Here is a 19,025-nt window from a genome sequence, read left to right on the forward strand (position 1 = left end):
AAAATTACTTTGCCCGTATATTCTACACTATATCTAGATAGAATTGATGCCAACAAAAAATCGATTCCGCGAATCCGACACACGGGATGTGTGTGTGAACTGTCATTTTTGTAGCAATGATGACATCTTCAGGGTCGTTGTCGAGCCAACGATTATTCCTCCGGTTGATTTTTGCATCCACAAATCAAAGTTTCTCGTTAGGGAAACACCGGCAGCGTTATTTCTTATGAAAATGAATGAATTTGCAACGTTCAACTTTGCCCTGGTGGCTTCAGAATGTCTCACTTTGATTGTCTAACACTTATAGCGGATATCCTGTTCGACGATTTGACACAGCTTTTTTGTTTACACCAACAACTGATGACAATTTTGGGATCGATTACCCTAGATCCTCAAAAATCAATTCACACAAATGACTGATGGACTGATGCCCTTACCAATGAATATATGAATTTTTAAACAAAATCTAGTCTAGTCTAGTTGTAATCAAAACATAAATTTCGAATGTTTCGAATGTTTAATTGCGTGCAATGCAGTCTCTTTTTTGTTATCTTATTTATACTTAATACGACAGTCAATCAGTTTCTCCTAAGTCAATTGATGAATTGGTTTATAGCAGACTGATGAAAAATTAACCGTGTAAAGTCGCTCTATGTATCGTGTGCTCTGGACCGAAGCGATTGAAGTTTGAACTACAATATTTAATTCAAAAAAGTAGAGTCTATGTAAGGCCTTATGTCGTCAATGAATAACACCGAAGTTATCCAAACAACTAGTGGGTTCTCGTTGTATTTTCCAAACCCTTTAGATTTTCGGAATAATACATCAACAGGAATCTGAGTTTAAAATCATTCGCAGTATTTCCTCCTAATATGTAAACTAAATCAATTCGTGTCTCATCAACGTTAAAAACTACTTGTTTCAAGATTTCATTATCAATATAGTCAGATAGATTAGAAAATTTGTGTATTTTTCTTGATCAGTACTAGCTGATTCTCCACTTTAAGCTACGTCGCTAAATTTTGCTTTAAACTGTCAAGCCATACTTTGTGCTAAATTCGAAGGTTTCATTTTAACTTTTGATTCCGCTGAGCAAACTTTTCACTTTTTTTTGGTGGACCACACTTGAAAGTGTTTTTCTGACTCAAATGGTAACTTTGAAAATACATTCAGAGCTAAAAATTGTGTTGTAAAGGTACGACCGCACCTACGCTGCGTGACATGACACTACATTCAACACAACTGCTACGACGTGGCTATTTTAAAATGTTATATCTTTAATAAGGTGATATATTAAAAACAAAAGCGGTAATGGAGGTCCATCGTCTTTTTCTGGTAAATCATGCATCAAAAACATGCTTGACCACATTCAAATGTGTTCACTTTCGGGAAGAAGCCACGATAATATCATTGAATTACTATCTTCCTTTGTTAATACTTACCAATGTGTCAAATCTTCTCTCAAAATCAGTAATATCCCAACATATCCCTTTCAAATAAAAACACCAAATATATTCCAGGAAACATTTAATTTGACATAATAAAATAAAAGTTGGGGCTATAAAACGAAAAACTGGAAATGTTTCAGTTTCTGAATGTAGATGGAATTATAGACTTTACTTATTGTACCAATAACGCTAGCTGATGAGCCGACAGCGTATGCGTTCCAGCAAACAATTCTCTGGAGTCTCTTAAAATGTTGTTTGCTTAAAAACGATATGTATCAGTGCAAACGGTACTTGTGTTTCATACTGACATTATGTTTGTGTTTTTGATGTAAATAAATGCTAAATCTCATATTTTCTCACATACTAGTCCTTGTAGACTTTTTTAATTTTTCCGTTATTCTTACTAAATATGTTTCCCGTTTATAGCGCTATCCAGACAAATAGTTAAGTTACCACCTAAATATCATGAATTATCTTACTGGTTCTTGGCAGCAAGCTTTTGTTTAAGAGATTCTGGCATCTCTGGTGGTGGTGGTCGTGGAAGACGGAGAGCGACTTTCACTCCATCGTAGATGAACCATTGCAATGCAGTCAAAGTACCAATCATGATAATACGAGGTACCAATCCATTCCACATTCCGAAGAAGCCGAGTTTCTTGGCAACTTCAATAGCGGACGATCCCTTGGCTTGATTCAATTTCGATACAACGACATCAGCAGGATGTGAAACAATAGCACAGAAAACACCAGCAATATAACCAGCAGCGAATGTGACAACCAGTTGTTCGCCTTTGGTGCAGTCTGCACGTGGTTTTGGAACGACATAGCTGTGAAAAAAATAGGAGGAAATGGTTTATCCCGTCCAATAATTTCGTATGAGTATCAACCTACCGGTACAACAGCTCAAGTGTACGTTCGAAACATGCGAACTTCATCATTGTGTATGGAATTTGACGGGCCCAGAGTGGTACAAGACCCTTATAGAAAGCTGAAATGCCTTCTTCTTTCATCATCTTAGGTGCTGCTTGCCGGAACGTAGTTGCATATCCTGGCACTGTTTGAATTTTTACCTTTGCGGCTTCGAATGGTGACAGAGCAATATCAGCGAAGAATTCGGCCGATGCTGATGCAGCCAAATACAATGATGTTCGGTACAAGTAGGCATTTTCTTCGCCTAATAAATTAGCGTAGTAGACTTTGAAAACTTCATATAGACCGAATTTGCAGAGACCCTGGAATGCAAACAGAGAAAAGTTTATAGAACTATAACTAAACGTAAACATTAGTTAGAAATTTCAAACATAGTCTACACATTAAGATCTTATATATGATCTCTTATCACTTTGAAGAGGAATTCACTTACAAGTGCTGCGAGTATTATACTTTATCAAACATCTTGTTGCGGTTTTAGAATAGAAATATTATCTTTTATGATTCACCAGTGTTAGCCACTAATATTATTGTGAATTCAACCGATGAAAAATCTCGACGAAATTCTACCGAAAATAGTAAAAGGAAATTGGAATTGAATCTTCCATGTATAACTTTGAAATTGTAACCACTAATCTGTTTCGAGAAACGCAATAACAAACATAAGCACTAAATTAACATTCGTATACGTCACTATTTCTAATCTTTCAGAGTCGTGTATAAAGTTCACTTCAGTGTAGCCTTTAGAACATAATCTAATACATAATCAGGGCGTATCTGCGTACGTACCGCCCTGTGAGTTGGGGGTTGAGAATTCACTCGAAGCCTTCCCTACTTGTCGTAAGAGGCGATTAAAAGGGGAAGAAATTTGTAGGCTAGACACCTGCAAATTTTGACTCTACTAGTACCGAAACGTCAACAACACCTCGGATAGGGACTGACCTCACGACAATGATCTTTGGTTATCGAAAACCTGGAAACCGGTTTCTGGCAGACTTTTAACTGCTACATTTCAGTCCAGGTTAAATCACTATAGTACAATGCTACACACAAACGGAGACTTCCCATGTAGTGAAGAATGATGCTTTCTATAAGCAATTAAAAGCGGTTGATGGGAAGCATCCTAAAGGTGATATTTTGATAGTGATGGGTGATCTGAACACCAAGGTGGCATGTAACAACAAGGTTATTTGAGTTCCAACTGACTGACGCCGTATGAGCAATCAGATCGACCATTTGGTGATCAGAAGTAGATTTAGGAGTTTTCTTCTGGATGTGCGCAACAAGAGAGGCGCTGACATCGGCCTCGAAAGGGATCACCATCTGATGGTCGCTTACAATCGCTTGCTGGTCTGGTCTAACTGGTAAGTGCATTCTCTCTGTCCACATTGGGCAGACCATCGAAATCATCGACGAATCTGTATATCTACGGGGAGTGGGAGTGTCACATGGAAAGTGAACTCCACTGCTAATCAAAAGCTCCAAGCTTTCGTCAATACCTGTCTGTGTCGTATCATCGGGATACGGTGGCCTGACACTATCTCAAACGAACAACTTAATCCACGCACAAGCTTGGCACCGATGTGCGATGTGATAGAAAAAAGGCGGTGGCAGTGGAAAGGCTATACATTAAGAAGGGGCGACGATCGCATTGCGGACTATTCTCCCAAGATGGCCGACGAATGAGTCGCGCCAAGGGCACTTGGCGCAGAACAGTTGAGGAGGAGTGCGAGCCGGGAAGTCGTGGGGGAGTTGAAGCGCATTTCAGGTCATCGCTCGCGGTTACCAGAAATGCGCTTCAGCTCCCCAGGTATGGTTGACATGCTATACCCCACCAAAGGGTGAAAGACAACCATATATATATAATCAAGGCGTATACATATCTAATTTTAGGTACACAATGATCCGTGTCTAATGTAAGAGAAAGTTTGAGAGATTCCATTGGATCGTTAATGCTTGCCATCCAAGTTTAATCACATCCCCCCAATATGTGCAACATATGCGTGCAAATATAGTAAAATTCATTTCATTATTTCCCCCAAAAATGTACTTCCAATGAGCGCTATCACCGTGAATCGGCTTATTAGCTAATGAAAACGAGCGGGCTGTTATAACGGGTTGAAATATTTTTTTTTCTTATCCATATTCTTTACCTCTAACATACAGCTTTTTGATATATCCATTGGTAGGTTTGCAATTTCATGTTATTTACGTTGTTTCTAATATTCCCCGATCTTGGAATACGTCGTTCTCTTCCGCTGTATGATTGACAATTAAAATCGTCAGAACGCTTGCACTAAATATATAATTGTGTTTTGCTGACGTATTTTTCGTCTGAAACAATACCTATATATGTTTGTGCATTATTCTTCAACTGATATTAACAACACACTATCTAATCTGCTGCTTATTGCTGATATTCAACTCTGAAAACTCACCGTGAGTTTTAATACTGTTAAAAATTTTACCGGTTATTCCGTTTTGGTAGTTTAGAGTGTTTTCTTCTCCTCAAAACTGAACTGGACTGTTTTCAAATTGAAGATGTTGCCATTGATGGTCACTCAATATTTCTTCTAAAATAGTTTTTCGGTGTGCTCCACGGAACTTCTATCTTAATATATGACTTGCAGTTTCGTCCAGGGCAGAGACAACTCATTAAACACTCGCCTCTGCGCCTGGAGCAACGTCACCGATGTAATTACAAGGTGGCATTTGCTCCCTTATATCAATTTAAAAATACGACATCTGTGACGAAATCGCAAGTCATATACTTCTTGCAACTTGGGTGCTTGCTCAAGAATGAGGGGTCCGTGGACCAACCCGTGGAACTATGTTGCTCCGTATATTGGTCCGCCATCAACTCGGTTGCGGACTTAGGAATCCGGCGATTCTCAAACCAGATTCTATCTTAATCCATTCTAAATTCTAATGTAGACCTAAATTCTGATCGTTTTTCGAGGACGTGTTGGTAATGAGCTTATATTTTCACTTTGGCTTTCTTCAAAATTGTTGTTTTTATAGTCCTCAAATCTTCTAAAACTTTCTCTCTTGTTTGCCCCGATTTAAATGAGGTTTACAGCAGTTATATTCTATACGCAATTCTCTACAACAATAAAAGCAATAGCCGTCAGAATAGTGTAGGGAAATCTGATTTCAATTGTCATTTATTCGAATCACTGTTCGCACTGTGTGGATGACTTAGTGGCTAGACTATCGCAAAGGAAAATTCGGGTGACAGCGGCAGAGGGATTTGCATCGTCACTAGAGTTAAATTAGGACAATAAACCCCGATGGGTTCAATGAAGTGCTCCAACATGCTGCGAATTCTAAATTGAAATTGTATTGATTATATTATTATTGTGTTATATAAGAACTAGCTTTCTTGAGTTGTAAACGCTCAAAATCGTTCTAGGATCGACCAAGGATCCAACTGATTAAATGGCTGAGTCCGGGATATACGAAATTTTCTGCGCAGATTGCAGAAAAGTATACATGGGACATATCAAAATGAACGTAGAAACACGACTTGAGGAACACCCGAAGGAAACAGAGTTGGCAGAAAAACAGAGTTAGACGTGACCGAAACCTATACGACTCAGAAACATGAAGTTCTCAACAGATATCAAGGCAACGGTTACTTCTATATATAATATAAAGAGGGCCTTGCACCTAGTTAAGCATATGATGAAGGATTTCTTTCCTTTCTTCTCTTCCAGCCATAAAGTCACCAATACAGTGCATAAACTCACATAGACAACATAACAACAGATCAACAATAGATTTAGAGGTTTTCTGAATGTACTTGAAAACGCAGAAAGCTAGCTTCTGGCCGCAAATTAAACACGCGCCGCTTTCCTCCACGGCCAAAGGGCCAAAACGATACCGAAACGAAGTCCGAGAAAGGCTAGGTAGCGTGCATAAAAGGGAGGATGTGCGCGCTCCCAGTAGAGACAATAGTTAAAATCAACCTGGACCGCATGAAGAAGTACCTTCAGAATTTAGTCGACAAAGTGTCAGCTTGGGCTTCCCTTTTGTAACTTATTTTACTGATCACTTTAATTTTCTTAGAAATAATCCGTAGAGTTTAACCAGGTTTTAACTGCTCTTGAATGATTCTGGCAAAACTCATTAGCTAGAAAGCTCAACGGAAGAGGCGCATTCCGGAGAATCTGATAGTTGTCATCAGAGCGACATGTGGCAGCAACCCTCAGGAATGGTGTACGAGGTGGTGATCAAGAAACTAGGAAAACAAGGAACCACAATTCAACTGTCCGATGCTTCCAAGAACAGTTCAGAACATCGAATTCTTTCCGTGGCACCGTTTCGAACATAATTCTTGATAACCGCGATTACGAAACCGAAGTTAGAGGCATTCTTTCGAAGAATTGGCAACAGTAAAGCGTTCCAAACAGAGCACTTAAGCTAGCTATTAAAACGATACTACCTAGAAGCATTCGCTATGACTTTCGAAATATAGATGATTGAAGAAATTTCCTTCCCCGAGAAACCAAACCTTCGTTCTACTATCCAAACTTAAAGAAGGGCGCGGGTCATCCAGAGACTAATCTATAAAGGGGTATAATTCCAATCGATGTTCTCGAGAAGGAAATGCGCTATTTGCATGAGGCGGTCAGCTAGAGAGGATACTTAACGATGATCCTGTAAGGCAAAATTAGAAGAATGGAATCTATGAAATTTGTTGTTTAGTGGTTGATGTGGAACCCGAACAATTTGCACTCACGTCGTGTTTTACGAATTATATAAAGGAGCGTTCAACACCCGCACACCTCTTCGGTCACACTATTCCCAGGGGAAAGTTGAGGCAGCGTCTGAAGAGTTATCCCTACCTTGGAATGAAACCGCAGGCCGTCTTCGCCGCCTCTCGATTTTTGGAAGCTGTGAGTTTTCAAACTTCTCCACAATTGGAGCAAATCGAAAATGTTTTATTATCTTTGTTCTACTAAAATTTAAAACACACACAACAGATATTAATATTGAGATTTAAGTTTGCGAACTACTTGTGACCTTTTCAACCTCACCACATTGCTTTGATGCTGCATCCAATATATTAAAGCGCGGGACAAGAAGTGGTCGGATGGCGTAAAATCCGAACTGTGTATTCGCTGTAGCAATAGTTCAGTTGCGTCAAGGTTTGTGATATTTTCCTTGATTCATTTCGCGGTATACTTTGTTTTGCTGCAAAGGCAACTGATCAAACCGCGAGCATGCATACATTCGATCGAATTATCCATAATAGAGGTGAGCATCAATGGCCTAGTCATTTGGAATCAACTCAAAGTAGATCGTTCCTTCGAAATTCCATTAGACATGACAACAATCCAATCCACAATATCCTGACTTGACTCAGGTGCTCTATTTTAGCTGAATTCGCAATACAAATAAATCTCTCTGCCGCTCGTGGGATTCTAACTGCGACCTTCCATTGCGTTGCCTAAGTGCTCTCGCCACAAAGCTATCTGGATACTGACAGGCAGTGTTGCGTGAAATGTTTATGTAATTTCCGTACACTTACAAATATGATTGCACTTAAACGGTGAGCAAGGAGGAAAAGGACATCTGTCTTTCCATTGCATCCGCGTGATTCATTAACAAGTACCCTGGTGAAATTTGTAACGGTAGATTCGACCAAACAAATGGAGACAATAGATAAGCCTTTGCTTCCCGCAAAGAACATCCACGATCGCGTGAAACTCCAAAATCTCGGCCTCGCAGATAACGCCCGCGTTCGGGCGCGGTGTGCAAACACCTTGATTGATGGCGGGTCATGAAGATACAAATGTAACAATCAAACAGTGACCTCGAGTAGTCCCGTCAATTTCCCACAACAAACAGCTCGAATTTCGACGTAAAAGTCATGGTAGCTGGCGGCCGACTACAGTTTGTCGAAGAGGGAGCATCCGTTAATGGAGAAAACTTTAGTGGAATGTGTCCTCCCAGTGTTTGCACAATGCCTCAATAATGACCATTAAATTATGAATGGAAAGGAAGCATTCTTGATGTAAGAGGAAGCCGAATCGCATACAAATTTACCGGGTTGATTGAACAAATACAGAATGAGTGGGACACAAATCCAGGGGAAATTCTGAAAACTGTATGCGATCTTTTTAGATAGCGAATTGTAGTTGTATTGAATAGAAAGTGATTAGTGTTTTTTGCAACAGATGGTGAGGTCCTTCGTGCATATCAATACCATACAATAGCGGTAGAAAAAAACCAGGCTATTTTTTGCGGATAGGTAGGTTTGAGATGTTTTTCGATAAGAAACGTTATCGAACGGGCCTCTTTAATTTGTTTTGTGTTTATTGACATTAGAGGACAAACGTTGCATCAATCGATTTGTTCTCCGTTCTTCAAAAAAAAAATTGGACGGTTTGATTGTTTTAGGGATGAGAAAAAATGAAGGACAAATTGTGCATTTTTGCCATATTTGACTCTTTTACTTCTACAAAGGGAAAAAAGCGAGCAAAGCCCGTGAAAAATTGCGTGAAACTTATGGCGACAATGATCAAAAAATGTCAAGACCCGAATTAGTTTAGGATATTAAGCGCTACTATTTTTTTTATTTAAGATACTCTGCACTGCGGTTAATCACAACAGCTCACTGCGAGCGACGATGACAAAATTGTGATCAAATCAAGCATTGCAAGAACGTTAAAGGTTAATGCAAAAACTATTTATTTGCACCTAAAGAAGTTTGAATATGTAAACAAATTCGATATTTGCATTCTTCATGAGCTCAAAGAAATTCATTTAACGGCATTTATTAATCTTCGACATACTATTGAAAGCTTAAGAAAATAACTTATTCGTGAAAAGAATGATAACTGACAATGGGTGCAATGCAAACAGTTTTGGTCCCGATGTTAAAATCCTCCTCAAGGAATTCAAAAGGTAAACTTCATCAAAGATTACGCACTCTGATGGAATTGGTAGAGTCGCGCGTTTTGTAAACGCCTACCAAGGAACCGAACAATTACTTTGAGAGTACTGGGACAGTTTGAATACGTCTCTCATTCAGAGCTCCCCAACTTAGAGGAGTTATGATCTATCCCGACAATTAAACCACATAAAACTTTGGTGGTCAGTCAAAAATTATGCTAAATCACCTTGCGCCGTCAGACTTCCACTCCGTGAATGTAGTAGCGTTTAATTCGTATTAGGCGGCAAATCAGTACTTTCCTTCAGTTTTTCGCCAAAAAAGCAGATCCTTCTACGATTGGAAAATTATGAAGTTTACCGCAAGATGACAAAAGGTCATCGAACAAAACAGAAAAGATATCATTGATTAGCCTTTGTTCTTTACAGAAATAAAGACTTCCAAAATGTATACCAAAAAAAACAATGGTTTTCGCTCCATGCAATTCTATCTTTCCATTTAAATTGTATATGAACAACCAAAAGATTTAGAAACTTGTTCTTCTGTATAGTATGAAAAGTCAACCGGCCGCCACACGCATGGTTCAAACCAAGGAAAGGATAATCAAATTCTTATTTTAGTTTGGCTTGTAGTTTTGCCTCTTGGTGTTCCTCACCGATTAAAACTAAGTCGTCTGCGTCACTATGGGTGACAAAGTTAAAAATAAAACTAACTGATTGCAGCCAATCATGCTTCACGCACGTGAGTAGCCATCATCTGAAATGTGAGAGTTTCTCCATGTCCATGCTTTCTTCAGGGCATTTCATAATAGAATCAACTGAAATAACTTATTGAAATGTGAATTGAATTCATTGCGTTGTTGACATGACCACGGTTTTGATTAATGGCCCACGATAAACCGAAAAGACCGATTAATCTTATCGAAAATATCATCACACCTACACGATAAAATATCGTGTAAATCATTCACGAGACCGTCCAGATCTGTAAGCCCGTTCGAAGCAGGTTGCATAACGTAGTCACAGCAAAAAGATAATGCAATTAGCATACACTCAATCGATACATACCTGTGCAGAGTATCCGAAAAATGTGGGGGCCCATCCCTTGGCCAAGCCGCGGTACCCTTCTTCGTTGACGGTAACCTGGAACCCGCGGAAAAGATTCTTGTATTTAGCCGGGTCCACTTGCAAGCGGCACTTGACCAAATCCAGCGGTACGACGAACGTATGGGTTGTTCCGCATGACAGGATGCCACCAAAGCCGCACAGCAAGAAATACTTATTGCTGCCGAATTCACAGGAGTCCTCAGTGGTTGCCGCTGGGGCTGCAGCTGCTTGAATCTCACGTTTTGGCTGGCTCGATTCGCAGTGCACCTGACTGAAGGGTGTTCTGAATCCGGACTGCCGGACAGATTCGTAGAGGGCAGAGAACATTTTCAAATTTTTATCGGAGAAAGCTGTAAATAAGAAAATGTTAATTATTCCATCAAAAACATGCTCAAAAAAGTTCCTCAGAATTTTTCTTAAAAAATTTCTTGAAAATCAATGGCTTACAAGGTCCACATTACATAACCCATGCCTTGTTGAGTTGAATATTTCCACTAATAATTTTCCACTCTTGAAACTTTTTGCTACTTGTTTCCGGCGAATATAACGATCGTACACTTACCAATAAATTAAGATGACCCTAGGATAATTTCTCCTCTAATCTCCTGCTGCACCGATCCAACACGCCGCACGAGAATTTCCAACCTGTGTCGGACTCGTAGTCAGATTTTTGAGAGGTGGGCAATTGAGGATGGCCCGTACCAATACACGGTTACCATAAAAATGCAATGGAGTCCAGCCCCAGCTGGCATCGTTTGATGCCTACCATCACTCATCAATTTAATAAGTTTAGCACAGACAACCACCTTTGTGTTATATCCGATAATGCAGTGCATATCATTTGAATATTATAATACCAAACATCTTTCAAAAGTAATTCAATTTCTGGAATAATCCTTGAACTTGAAAAGATTCAAAGCATCAGTGCCTCATTACGTTTTAAACAGTGCAGTCGAGTGCACAGCAATTAATCAGCCTGATGAAGCTTGCCAATTTTGATTCTATTTTTGTCCTCGTACGTACATACGAGAGGCGCCAGCAATGCAAATAGAATCAAAAAAAAAAAACTCATGGATGCGAAATCGTCGTATGACTCTTCATGAAACAACAATTGCATGTAGTGTGAAATAGTTGCTTATAATGTGTGGAAAGAGAATTTGATTCATAAATAACAAATTTAATCGCTTCAGTTAAGGAGCCCCACTACCATGAAAGTAAAAAGAAATTATTTTATAATTTTGTTCCGAATCACCTAAAGTCGGATTCGTGGGAAAATGAGGCTTCCACCTGAAATCTCTACCCTGTGCTTTTTCGAGGAGATCTTCCTACATAGATTTCATTCTCGTGGGGGTCTTGCTATATAAATCTGATTTGAGGTTTAAATAAAGATCTTTCTAGAGGAGGCTGGATTAGCCGACACCAACAACTTTTAGAAACAAGTCGGAATACCGGAAGCTCGCGCTTCGGGTATAAAGGTTTTGTGTTCATCTTATGTAAGAAATTTCAACGCACGTTTTTCTATACGTATATAGCTACAGATCCAACATATCCCTTCATATTTTTCCAAACTACGAGACATACGTACATATTACAGCCATAAATATTGCGCTCACCCTAAAGAAACAAACTGCCTATTTCCGAATACTGTACACATATATGGACGTATATAAGTTGATCGTACCCATATTTCCGATTTACTTCTTATATCTATCTGAATTGAGCACTAGCCGCAAAGTTATTAGCACGCAGATACTATATACCTACATAAAAAGTGGTAAAGTTTTACCCCCTATCACTTTGTTAATAATAGTTGGACTTTCTTCAAACTTCACCAAATTGTGCACTATGTTCTTCATTATACGCATGCCAAATTTTGTACTTCTGGGATGAACATAAATGGGGCTGCCGGGTAAATTTCTACAATGTGTAAATATACTATTATAAACTTTATTTGTGCAGATATCGGAACCGGATATATTTTGAGGCCTAAATTTCGTAGAGATGCAGATTCTTTTCAGATTTTTCAGTTGGATAGGTTCTGAGAACGAGACCTGTTACACTTTTTTGGGGTCACATTTTGAGCCCTCACCCCCCTATGTTTCACCCAATATCAAATATGGAATCAGTTTCAAAAAGTACTAATTGAGACCTTTCATTTGATACGCCCCACATGGCTACATTATGTGAAAAAAAAGTGTGCACCCTCTATTCACATGTATGGGGAGCCCCCCTTAAACTTAACACAAAATGGCACCACTTGCTGTATGTAAAGGGGACACCAGATTACATACTCTCACCAATTTTCATGATAATCGGTCTAGCCGTTTGCGGGTGTGACAGACAGACAGACAAACAGACGGACAGACAGACAGACACCGACTCGATTGTAATAAGGTTAAAACAACAAACAAATAAATAAATCAAGCAGCGACGGAATGTTCGAACGTTATATATCACAAGTAAAAGCTTCTTCACACAGTATCCCGCAACAATATAAACAATCATTATCCTAGCATATCAAGAAACAAAATAACTTGATCACAAAGTACAATCATGGATATAGAACGGGAGGACATAGTCCCTATGATAAGGGATAGATCCTAAAGTGTGAGCTCATCAAATAAATCTATAAGCTCTTAACTAACAGTACACTACAGGACTACAAGTGCACTGTAAGAGGCAATGTCGCCAGCATTGCATCCTTCCGCGATTATTTGCCTGATTTGAGTCAGGTACACATTCAAAGCTAGGTCCACTGGAATCCAGTCACGGTGCAAATTCTTCTGCCACCAATGAGATTTGAAATAGTAAAAACAACCGTCAAAATAAATCTAGATGAGAATTCTAAAAACTTGTGCTAATTTCTCACAAAATTTTCCTGACTCCGTATCATTAGATTGCTATTACTTTTTTAAAACGTTTACTAAAATCTGATATCGATGAATTGCTTGAGCGTTTCAACGAAATTATACCAAAAGCCGCCTCTATGTCTCTAGTGACGCCCAAATCGTCTGAGAAAATCGATTTCCAAGGGGTCAATTCGTCGACCATTTCAAAGCTTTTGCGAGATAAAATGCGAGTTTGAAGAAAATGGCAGTCATATAGGTCTCCCCAACCGAGAAGCAAAGTTATTGCCATAAAAATACCCTAGACGATCAGTTTGCCATCATTTTGTCAGTCTGACTGACGCCAGATTGATGAAATACTGATCATTTAAGGTCAGCCAATGAAGCCACAAAATTGATCAGCGCTCTAGAGGATCAGGAGTCGGATATATAACGATTTCTGGGGGGGGCTGTCTATTTCTGAGTCCAAGGACTATTCGTTGTGGAAAGCAGCTAAAAAGATTATGGGGACTTCTACATGGAATTGGGCTGAAAGTAAAAAGACAAATCTAAGGCATTTGTAGCTCATCTGGGAGAAGTATTTAAACCAATCGATACCCAATCGGAATTTGAACTTCTCAGATGTCCAATTAACGCCAAGCGGAGCTACTTGCATATGAAAAGTTGAATGAGTCATTAAGAAAAAAGCCAACCCTAGAAAGGCTCCCGGGTATGATTTAGTCACTTCTTTCATGTTGAAACAGCTGTCAGTAAAAGCCCGCAAAATCCTGTGCTACAGTTTCAATGCAATGTTGAGAATCGGATATTTCCAAAATTGTTAGAAAATTGCAATTATGATAATGATTCAAAAACTTGAAAAGGATATCGCTCAAACCAAATAGCACAGACCGATAATCCTTCTCCCCACAATATTAAAAGCATACGAAAAACTTCTACTCAAGAAGCTATTGCCAATCTTAATAGACAGCAACGTGATACCTGATCACCTATTTGTATTTAGGAAACGGCACTTTACAATAGAACAAATCCACCGGATTGTATCAGAACTAAGCAATTTGCTTGAATTAAGAAGATATTGAACAGCGGTAATGCTACATGTGACACAAGCATTCGACAAGGTTTCTATTAGCCTTATTAATAAGATAAAATTTCTACTTCCTGATTTCCATAAACTATTAATATTGAACTTAATGAAACGCAGATTCCAGGTGAAATATAAAAATAATAACATAAGATCAGAGCAGAAGTTCCTATACTGTATTTTATCTACACGGTGGATTTTCCTGTCAGGGGGTTAGTAACCACAGCTTTGCTGACGATACCCCAATCTTAAGTTCACATGCAGACCCAAAACTGGCTTCTCTATAACTGCAATGTTATCTAAGGGAAGTCGAAAACTGACTGAAAAAGATGTGGAGAATGAAGGTCAATGATTCGAAGTGTGTGTAAATAACTTCCACTTAGCAAATAGAAAATTATCCTTAAGTAAAGATCAATAACCTTGTAACACCACAACCAGATGATATTAAATACCTGAGAATACACCTTGATAGAAGACTTACCTTGAAACGGCACCTAAAGGCGAAAAATCCGCAACTCAACTCTTTTTGGATTGTAAGATCTTCAAATCGGTGCTTAATACATATGTGATTCAACTATGGGGCTCTGCCAAACCCTCCAGCATTAATTTGCTGTAACTGTCTCAGTGTAAATTTCTGAAAAGTGTATTCGGTGCTCTTTGGTACTTCTGTAATGATAACTTCCATAAAGGCTTAGAGACCAGAACAATAGTAGAAGAAATTGATCATTTCGCTAGTAAGCACTTAACTAGTCTGAAGAGTCACCCCAACGCAGTGGCTAAGAGAATTTTATTTCACAGGAAATTCAAGAGGTTGAAAAGAGTTGACCCCCACAGAGAGATGTCTAAGCTAGCAACAATTTGAAAATGTTGCTTTTTACACAATTATATTAATATCGATCACGACTTAGCCTGTTATGAAAATTTGCTAATTAGATCTACGTTAATTAAAGAAATCATGTGAAGAAGAGAAACAAAAATATTAATTCAATACAGAAAAACTTCAGCAATGGTATGGGATTGTGTAAATGTTTTACTAGCTTTAAAAATTGAAACATATTTGAAGTTTCCAGTTTCAGATTAAAATAAAATTTTTTTATATATATAAACATTTTCTCAAAAAAGCAAATCTTAGATCTGAAAGCGAAAAGAATATCCTTGTTGTATATCCTACTTCCAGCTTTAGGATAGGATGATCTAATATCAAACCAATGCCGGAAGAATGCTGGGAATTCGGCATCGATCTACGATAACATTACCCGTAACGTATAAGGCAAAACATTATTGAATCTAGGAATCTTTCCGAAACTGATCCAAATAATAAGGAGCACAATGAGAGATGCAAAGTACCAGGTGTGAATTGAAAATAACCAGAATCATAGCTTTCATATTTTGTCACGCTTGACGCTGAGCATTGTCATAAAAATGTTGACCCCAATGGATAAAAAGATTTGCCAGAAATCAAGTAGAATCAATGATGACGACATATGTAGGTATAAAGGCGTAAATATCACGTGCTATTAAACGAAGAGCTTCATTGGCGTGCAGGTCAGATGCTTATATGCCGACCAGTAAGTAGAAGTAGCAATGGTATACATTAAAGAAAGGATGACAATTCCATTACTATGCCATGCTATAGAATCCACTATCCTAAGATTTTGTATGGTTTCTTGTTCTGTCCATACTGAAATCAAGATTAGTCCACAAATTGCTGCTATAACTATGCAAAATGTGAACCCTGGTACTAGCGACAAAAAAATTTATTGGCACAATTGAAAAATTCTTTAGAAAATGTTTAGAAAAAGAAGGAGGTACATAACAAATCAGAAGAATTTTGCAATTTATTGACGAACCATGAGTATTGAAATACAGCAAGCTAGATTAAGCTATATTAGATGATTTTTTTCGTTTGGGATATGAGACATCCTAAATCCATATCTACTTTATGTTGGAGCGGGCCAGATGAGTAGCAGCTTACTCCCAATTTTTTGGTCCACGAACCCCTTGTTTTAGCCTTAGCACCCAAGTATCCAAAAGTAGAAAGTGCAGAAGCAGCTCATCTGGCGCTGCCTTACATCTGCCCTGGGAGGAACGTGACCGAAAACGACAACAGACGAAAATCATATCCCAAACAAAAAATGTTGCTTTAGCCTGGCTTAGGCTGAAAGTACTGGCAGTCTTAAGTTGGATATAATTCGCATCCTTGTCGTATTTGCGATTATATAAAAAGGAGCAATTTCCATCTGTTGCCACTTTCGGTCACGATGTTCCATGGGCAGAGGTGAGGCAGCATCTGAAGAGTTGCCGTTAGTCATTTTCTCGGATGAACGACGCCTCACCACTAAAGCCTTCAAAGAGCGACATGGGTCCCCCTTGCATTGGACATATTAAGTGGTGTATAATGGTTAGATGCGGGGAATTATTTGTTAAGAAAAAAATTTAATAATTACAGTGTTCCTTGCTCTCTCTCAATCAAATTTGTTGAACAAATATCTCCCAGTTGTCGTGATAAGTGCACTTGGATGACGCTTCTTCTCTCAAATGCGAGAGATATCCTTTACAAGATGGAAATTGAAGTTAAAAGCTATCGGGACCTCAATTCTTTATCTGGCTGAATTAACCTTGTGGTAAGGATCTAGCGAGAGATTCTTTCGAGGATTTTGATAGCTACCATGAAATGATAGAGGATGACTCAACCCAAAACCCAAATGCTTTGGTTCTCGTTTCGGCACTTGAAATCCAATACAATGCATTTTACCGATCGATTTTTACTGTGTCATAAAATGGAATAATTATTTTATTATGAGAATTACAGACGCCTTCAACGACTCATCAAAGTAGATCCAGAAGAAGAATCAGGTAGTCTCGACCGGATCCGCTACTTCTTCCAGTGAAGAGTTTGATTCGTAGGTTTGGCTGAGTAGTTTTCAGGTCGTCATTTAGGATGCACAATTACTGCTGTGTCGGTCGGTCTTTTCACAATTTTTCAACAATTTTGATATTAAGGCCAATCTTTACTATCAGCATGGATGGTACGACTGTGTCATTGGCAACTTTTTGACGATGGGCGCAATATTATACCTCTCTTAAGACGCGCTCGAAGCAAGTTACGCCGCTAATCTACTACCAACATAACCAACAATTACAAAATACTTTTCCCTTCCTAAATTCCCTGTGCCCTGTGAATTGGGCTTAAGAATAGATTCAAAGCCTTCTCTGCTTGTCGTAAGAGGCGACTAACAGGGAAAAAAATTTGTGGCTATCTAAAACGGATGTGCGCACGCTCCTCGGCGTAGCGAGGGTCCTCAGAATGCTCACTTTCTCAAACTTAAGCGGCAATTCCAGCGATATAAACTAGACATTTTGGGCCTAAGTGAAATAAGATGGTGGAACTCTTGGAGAGTACTCTTCCGGTAATGTGCTTTTGTACTCTGGAAAGTCAAATGGTAGCAGACGCGAATACGCTGTCGGGTTGCTTTTGGCGACTATCGCAAGGTGCGCTCTCTTGGCCTGGGAGCCGGTTTCTGACAGACTTCTAACTGCTAGCTTTCAGCCCAAGGTAAGGAGCATCACAACTGTACAATGTTACGCACAAACGGAGACTTTCGATGTAGTGGAGGAGAAACTTCCTAAAGGTCACATTGTGATCATGATGGGTGACAATACCTTGTTTGAACATGTGATGGAGAAGCACGGTCTTGGTGACCGTGACCGTAACCGTAATGGTGGGAGTACGGCCCAGCTGCCGGTCGACAGTGGAAGAACTACCTTGCTGATCGAACGGCAGATATATTGAGTAACGCACCTGAGAAAATTGATTGGGCCGCCATCAAAAATGCTCTTTGATCGAGTGCTGCACAAGTCGTCGGTCACGTCCCGAAAGGATTGCAAATCTTTCGATGGGTTTGTGAAGGACGTTAACGATGAACTTCTCATCCACGATGATGAACAACTGAAGAGATGGAAAGAACACTTCGCCAGGGTCCTTAACCGTCTTCCGTTCGTTGAGGTTCCTCCTCCTGTGGATGAAGTGGTTAGTTATTATAACATGCGGACACTGACTGTTGCTCGAAGTAGAAGAAAAATCATTTCGGCCATCAATGCACTCAAACGGAGTAAAGTCGCCGGGCTTGACCATCTCCCCGCAGAGTTATTTATCGCTGCACCTACAGTTACTGCAGATCTGCAGCTTCCTCTCGTACGGAAATCTTATGAATCCAAGATCTTTTCCAAAGAGTGTAAGAAGGGGATGACTGTTAAGATTCCAAAAAAGCGCGCACGTTTTGAGAAATAATCCAGGAACGCATCAAAGAACATCTGGAATACTTGATCGACACGCTGGTTTCCGCTCGGGTTCATCAACCATATCAACACCCTACGGATCATGTTGGAACAGTGCGCGGAATTTAGATCATCGCTGTACCTGCTGTTCATCGATTAGGTGTATATAACAAGTTAGAATTCAGCCGATTAAGTTTTATTCTGAAACAATACATCACCAAGAGGACTTAAGAAATCCGGTACCCAACATTTTGTTTCCCTTCACATGTTCGATCAAACAATCGTCAGAAATCACCTTACTTATATCCAGAATGTCCAACTGGCACTTTTGGAATTCCTATAACGCACTGGTGGAAGCAGGCATTTTGGTCACCTCGGACACCGATCTTCATTACTATATATTAGTCTGAGACATGAATAACGTGTCAATAACGGAAG

General features: G+C 39.3%; 1 protein-coding gene across 1 annotated transcript; it reads right to left on the bottom strand.

Annotated features, from left to right (window-relative positions):
• Positions 1-1,510: 1,510 nt before the first annotated feature.
• Positions 1,511-11,104, bottom strand: LOC119648053 (phosphate carrier protein, mitochondrial). The gene is made up of 4 exons (XM_038049515.1): positions 10,945-11,104; positions 10,344-10,732; positions 2,340-2,680; positions 1,511-2,275 (listed from the first exon to the last, which is right to left on the bottom strand). The coding sequence occupies exons 2-4, from the start codon at positions 10,707-10,709 to the stop codon at positions 1,924-1,926; spliced, it is 1,059 nt and encodes a 352-aa protein (XP_037905443.1). The 5' UTR covers positions 10,710-10,732; positions 10,945-11,104; the 3' UTR covers positions 1,511-1,923.
• Positions 11,105-19,025: the final 7,921 nt, after the last annotated feature.

Source organism: Hermetia illucens, chromosome 2, assembly GCF_905115235.1.
Source record: "Hermetia illucens chromosome 2, iHerIll2.2.curated.20191125, whole genome shotgun sequence".
Classification (NCBI taxonomy): Eukaryota; Metazoa; Arthropoda; class Insecta; order Diptera; family Stratiomyidae; genus Hermetia; species Hermetia illucens.

Bases quoted from the DNA above. Each gene is read 5' to 3' on its own strand.
- LOC119648053 (XM_038049515.1), bottom strand. From the start codon at position 10,709: ATGTTCTCTGCCCTCTACGAATCTGTCCGGCAGTCCGGATTCAGAACA. The intron at 2,681-10,343 runs GTATGTATCGAT...TTTGCATTCCAG, and splicing joins TTTTCGGATACTCTGCACAG to GGTCTCTGCAAATTCGGTCT. The intron at 2,276-2,339 runs GTAGGTTGATAC...TTTTTTTCACAG, and splicing joins ACACTTGAGCTGTTGTACCG to CTATGTCGTTCCAAAACCAC.